General features: G+C 25.6%; 1 protein-coding gene across 1 annotated transcript; it reads left to right on the forward strand.

The window, feature by feature from the left end:
- The first annotated feature begins 537 nt into the window (after positions 1-537).
- Positions 538-5,535, forward strand: LOC108778932 (alkylglycerol monooxygenase). Its single transcript, XM_018546255.1, has 9 exons — positions 538-772; positions 1,489-1,604; positions 2,215-2,369; positions 2,451-2,554; positions 2,778-2,940; positions 3,002-3,153; positions 3,992-4,126; positions 4,215-4,334; positions 5,230-5,535. Exons 1-9 carry the CDS (start codon positions 641-643, stop codon positions 5,533-5,535), a joined length of 1,383 nt encoding a protein of 460 aa, XP_018401757.1. The 5' UTR covers positions 538-640.
- Positions 5,536-6,941: the final 1,406 nt, after the last annotated feature.

Raw genomic sequence — 6,941 nt, forward strand, 5'->3', positions numbered from 1 at the left:
TATATAATTCTAAAAATAATTTTTATTTAATTATTAATTTAATTTTACATTAAATTATTTTTTAAGATTAGTATAATTATTATATATTATATAATTATTATATATTTTTATATTTTTTAAGGTCTAATAAAAATCGTTTAATTTTTATTTTTTTTAGATGCATATTTTAGATGCATCGATGGACTAATACCTATTTCCACCAATAAAGATTAACTTTAATCTCGGTTTAATTTATTGTCCATCTTTTTCTAATTTTTTGAATTAGAAAAAAGACGAAAAGCAAATTGAACCGAGATTAAAGTTATAATTTGCATTGGTGAAAATGGGCATAAATCTGTTAAGTATAATAATATAATAATAAAGCTCAAATATGATGTATCATTTTAATCGTTTTATATTTATTAAACAATTTTGAACATGCATATTTGAGTACATACATTTATCGCGTGATTTTAAGATAACCAATGTTGTCACGTGTGTAGTCTAGCACTTATATAAACACATACGCGCTACGTAAATGATTAAATCGATGCGGTATATTGTCTGAGACGTTTGCATATTATTCACCTGAGATGCTCCTAAAAAATTTATAATTTGCAGTTTGATAATTTGCGCGTATTTGTGAGTGTATAAACACAAGATGAGCGTTATATCAAATCCACTCGCTGAAATCGACTATTTTCCAAAATATATTGGAAGATTTTGGTATTTAGTCAGTCCAAACGAGACGACTTTCGAATTTCTACATCAGGTGCCGGATTATCAACAACAGGTAACGTTCTCCATATGAGAAATAAAAATAAGAAGATTTTGACGTATTTAATAAATTTTTTAATTACATTCTACTTTTTACATGTTGTATAATGTCATAAAGTAAATAATGTTATAAAGCAGACGTGTTAATTGTTGATTATTTAAAAAAACAAATAATTTAATTTTGATAATGAAGCTGTTTTCTAAAACAATTATATAAAAAATCGAGTTTCTAATTATTGAAATATTAGAAACAATAATCTAAAGACTAGTTTTTATTATTGTAAATAATTTTATTATAAAGTTTAATTTTTACTGTTGATTATTAATTAATTTTTCCGTTTTATTGTAACCTTATTTATTTAATAGTAACAATAATTTAAATTTAAGAAATGATTCCCTCTAATGTCAGCATAAATTATTTATGCTTTTGCTAATTATTGGTTTCATTAGTGCGCATGCGGCTCGAATAGAATCTATAAAATTTTTCTTTGAAAAATCTTCATACAATTTATGCCAAAGCAGCATAAATGATGTCAAATGCATTGAGGAAGTCTGATAATTTGAATGCGCAGCTGGCCTGTTACTTGTTACGAACACGACAAGCTACATGAATCGTTAACAAGTCGTATGTGCGCGCTATTCTTGTCGAGACCTCATTCGAACGTAGGCACTAATACATGAAACTGCGCGTAAAGCTTAACTTTCTGCGTATACAATCTCTGATATTTATAGATATGGATGCCATTTTTTCTGCTGATAATTCTGGAGCAACTAATATTAAAAAAAAAGTTTCGTTTAAATGATCAAGTGACATCGTTATCTCATTGGATGCTCCACGAAACTATCCGGTAAAGACAGTTACAACATATCCTTTATTATATTAAAACAAAGAAAATAGAAAATATACACACGCGTAAAATTTTTCTCTTTTCCTGAAAATTATGTGTTTCATTAGTTTTCAGAAAAAATTAAAATAGCTTTAAATAATTTACAAAGTAGGTTTTAACAATCGTTTTATCTCAACATTTTCATTAGCTAGATCGTTATCGACATATAAAAATATTTACATACAATGTATTCTAGTTATAACTAAATTTTTTATTTTTGTGATTTTATTCTATTCGTATTAATTTAGTTTTACTGTACTCAAGAACATAATAATTTAATTATCTTATTAAAATAAGAATAAATTCAGTTATACTTTATAGTTTATATCTAAAGGAATAAGAAATCTGATGTATAGGGGGTTGTATAAAAAAGAAAATTTTGAGAGATTTTAGCGGATTATAAAAAATATAATAAACATATAACAAAAATAAGATATTTGTACATAGATATAAAAAGATGAATAAATAAAGAGATAAATATAATATAAATACATAAATACGAATGTAATATATATCAGTTGTATTTTTTTATTTGATAAATTTAAATAAAATGTTATTATTAATTTCACAGAATATTTTCTCGCGGTGCCGAATATTATTTATATGTTGTTATTTATGAGAAGTTTGGCAGAAAGTACAGTTTACCCTGGAATTCGTTATGCACATGGAATATTACCTTCATTGCCATGGACTTTTGTTACTATTGGGCTCATCGCAGTAATCATGGTTAATTTCCAAGCATTTCTCGTGTCAACAACCATCCCTTTTTTTCTCTTTAATTCAAGATATTAATCGACTTGTTTGCAGAAATTCACTTTTTGTGGGCCCACCATCAAGTGCATCACAGTAGTGAGGAATTTAATCTCGCGGTTGGTTTGCGACAATCTATTCTGCAACATTGGTGCAACTTCGTAAATATCACTTTTCTAACATTAACAAAAATTATTCTATCATTATCAAAATTAACTATGTACAAAGAAAAATATTAATAGATAATTTTAGTACTTATTGTACTATGTTTTTAAAAACCAATTAAAATAAATTATAAATAAAAGATTGTTTTTAATTTAACTAAAAGTTTTTTAATAAAATGCAACTAATATTTTGATTTAATTAATTAAATATCTTTTGCAGGTAATTTATTTACCTCTTGCATTTTTTATACCTCCATCTCATTTTATTGTGCATAATCAATTCAATTTGATATATCAATTGTGGATACATACAACAGTTATTGGTGATCTCGGGCCATTCGAGTTGATTTTTAATACACCTAAGCATCATCGTGTTCATCATGGTAAATTAAACATATATCTAATTCGTTTTCCCAATTTATATGTGCATTTCTATATTTGCAGGCTGTAATCTTTATTGTTTGGATAAAAATTATGGTGGTGTACTTATAATATGGGATCGATTGTTCGGTACATTTCGAGAAGAAGAACGAAACGAAGAGATAGTTTATGGTTTAGTAGTTAATGTTGAATCTTTCAACGTATTTTATCTGCAGGTAAAATTCATAACAATAAATTATTACACTTTTAAGTTTTTTGCTAAATAACTCGCTTGTTTTTGGTGATACGAAAAAAATGTTTCAGATAAAAGTGGAACGGTTTTGAGGGGGACGTATTTTAATCTTTTTTTTTCCTAGGTGAAGGCACTAAAAAAATATAAAAGTCACCTCCTTTTTTTTAAATGAAAATACGTGACTCTTTTTTACATAATATGATTCCTTTAACAATTCTGCATATAAAAGTATGAAGGTACATATATCAAAAAATATGTGTATGCAAAATTAATAATTTACGAGATATTTAATATTTTATGTCAACATATGTCAGAATAAAATGTTATGATAAATATCTTATAAATTATTGGTTTTTTGATATCCTTCATACTTTTATATGCAGAATTGTTAAAGAAATCATGTTATGTAAAAAAAGTAACGTAATCCAATTTAAAAGTGGATGTTTATATCTTTTTGGTGCTTCCACCTAGACAAAAAGCAATGTGACCAAAATATGTTTCCCTCGAAATTCCACTTTCATCTGAACCATTTTTTGTATCATCAAAAATAAGCGAGTTATTTAGGTGACCTGTTTTAAATTACTCACCCTGTATACGTAGACATAAATAGTGATGCAATTTAAATTAAAATATTCTTGTATATTATAAATGTGTCAATTTCCTAATTTATTGATAATATAAACAAAAAACTATAAAAAAAGCAAAATTAAAAAACGTTTAAACACTTGTGCGTAATAATAATGATAAAATAAAGGTAATTTTATACATAAATATGACAATTGAAATTGTTTTTAATTATTATCTGTAATATTATATTGTAGACATTTTACTTGAAGGATTTAATTAAGAAAAGCATAAATATGAATACATGGGCTGATAAATTTGCTGTTTTCTGGAAAGGCCCTAGCTGGTTTCCAGGTGGACCACGTTTGGGTTTAGATGAATTCAAAATAAAGGTAAAAAAATGATAAAAAATTTTTAATAATTAATAAAAATGAAAACAAAAATCTACTTTATTTTAAATTTAATATATTGTTCTTGTAGGTGAAGCCTAGAGCTGTATACGATCTTTATATACCAAAAATGCAAAAAATATATATTGGTGTGCAATTCCTGACGGTCCTTCTCAATCATTATAAATTATACAAACCGCAATATCATGAGGTAGGTTTATAAACATTAATCATTTGTTATTAAATTTTGGGATGTGATACATAATTTTATATATAATTTTATATTTTAAATATATAATAAATGTTATATAAATGGTGATTCAGACTTACCGGAGGAGCCAGCATGTACGTATTCTTCAAAAACTAAGTTGAAATTGTTAATAGCAAAATAATGAGGGGTCAATAGTTTTTAAATGGTGAGCGTTTAAAACCAGCTAACCATATAGCATACCTATAAAATTTGCACCGTCAGGCGCGAGTGTTGCGTGTAACCGGCCGCTTGGTATCCGTGTGAAGCTGACCCCCCAATATTAAAAAATTGATTTTTTAATATTGAGGGGCTAGTGTGAAGTTGGCCTCCCAAAACATAATTTTCGTATATCTTTTGAATTCTTGACGTTGCGAACTTTACACGCTGTGGTTGGACGGCATCATTTTGTTCTATTAACGGTTTTCCATTATCTAATTTCTAATTGATTTGTGATTAAGCTTAATCTGATATTTCAACCATTTGGCTTCATCCATTACATTATCATAGATGAAGCCTATTGGATAAAATATCGGACTAATTGAAAGCCTAATCATAAGTTAATCAGACAATAAAAGACCGGGACAAATTAACAAAAATTTTGTAACTTTTGAACATAAGATGAGGGGAATACTATTAAAATTGTTTTAAACGTTTTTTTTTCTACAATAAAATGCACTGTTTAAAAGAATTAGAGGTCACCATTAAAAATAAAACTCTCTATATTTACTAAGTTTCGGATCTACATTATAATATTATTATATTTAAATAATTTGTATCTCTATATTATATTTAATTATGGTGCAAAAATATATAAGTATTAAAAGCATGCTTGCTACTTATCTTGGTTTTATTTTAGAATTTAGGCGATCCTTGGGTAAGAATTGCAGTAGCAAACAACTTAATTGCCCTCACCAGCATTGGCTTGTTATTTGATAAGTGTACATTTAAGTATACTAGCGCTATCGAAATCGTGCGCTGTGTTCTTTATGTGTATCTCATGCGTTTTTACAACAATAACTTAATTGATTATTTCATATATTATGTACATGTGCTTCAATTGGGTTTTATTTGGATATCTTATTTTTTTAATATAAAATTTATGCACACACATATTGCATGCACTCATTTCTTCACTCGCAGGCAAGAATTGAAAGAAAAATAATTTTTGATTATAATTTTACATACTAAAAAGTTTTAAGAAACTTATCTGTATTAAAATTCGTTATGCGGATCGTAATTCATATACATATATGCAATGTATCTAGATGAGAACAATTAAAATTGTTTCTTCTTACAATAAGTAATAATTGTATAATAATAATTGTATTCCCAATAGATTTAGTATCAGACTTTATTATTCACTCAGAAAATTTTATATAATATTGAATTATTTTCATTTTTACTCGATGTTTTATAAATAGAAATAATTATAATATATTTATTATAAATTAAAATTTATTTATACAATGTACAAAGTTATGTGTATATCATTATTATCATACTCTCTTAGTGCTTCCAAACGTTTTCGTTGTTTGTCTTTCCATAAATCCTATTGATACTATTAACATATCTACGGATACGCGGAGACATGTGTGCGTGCGTGCGTGTGTGCGTGCGTGTGTGTTACAAGTGAATGTAAAGAAACGTATACAATATTAATATCAAATATGCAAGAACGTATATGTATATAATACATATATATTTATATATATGTCTATAATATACATATATGTCTACATTATTTTATAAATAATCATATAAATAGCGAAAATAATAATTATTATTATTACTACTAATTATTTATTAAATCAAAATGTAACCGTCTTTTTTATAAAAAATATACATATATTAAACATTGTATATAATTATTTTTTATAGTAAATAAATAAAATGATGTGTTTAGATATTGAAATTATAAAATATGTAATATTGTTTCTCTTAGTAATAAATAAATGAAAAAAATCTAGAAAACATTTTATTTTTCTCATATTATAATGAACCAATAGCAAGGAGCATTTTAAAGATTTCGCACATTTACTGTTTGTTATTTGTTGTTTGTAAAATGTATTTTTTTGCATAGTTAAAGAAATATATACATAGAAAGCGTTTGTTTCGTATGCAAAATATGTGTCATCGACAATAACTATAAAACCAACGAATGTGCATTAACACAATTTAAAGGGAAAATTAAATGCTCAAGTTTCAGATAATGCACAGATGTATATTTTTGTTAAGAAAACAATCTTTTTAAATCACATTATTGTAACTTGCAATAATATACAATACATATATAAACATAATTAATAACATGTACAATAACTTTGTATTTAATAAGAAAAACAAATATAATAAATTTAAACAATTATTAGAATTATTTAAATAGAAAAGTATATTTACTACTTTCTACAATGTGTGTGTGTGTGTGTGTGTCCTAAATATATATATTCGCATATAAAATTTTCTATTTAGATATTATGTATTTGTCTTCATTTGTAAACGTACGTTAAGATAGTATTATTGTATTTTTGAGTTTTTCTTCGCAAACGTTGCTTGAAATAATTACATAAT

This window comes from Cyphomyrmex costatus, unplaced genomic scaffold, assembly GCF_001594065.2.
Source record: "Cyphomyrmex costatus isolate MS0001 unplaced genomic scaffold, Ccosl1.0 scaffold530, whole genome shotgun sequence".
In the NCBI taxonomy this organism is placed as follows: Eukaryota; Metazoa; Arthropoda; class Insecta; order Hymenoptera; family Formicidae; genus Cyphomyrmex; species Cyphomyrmex costatus.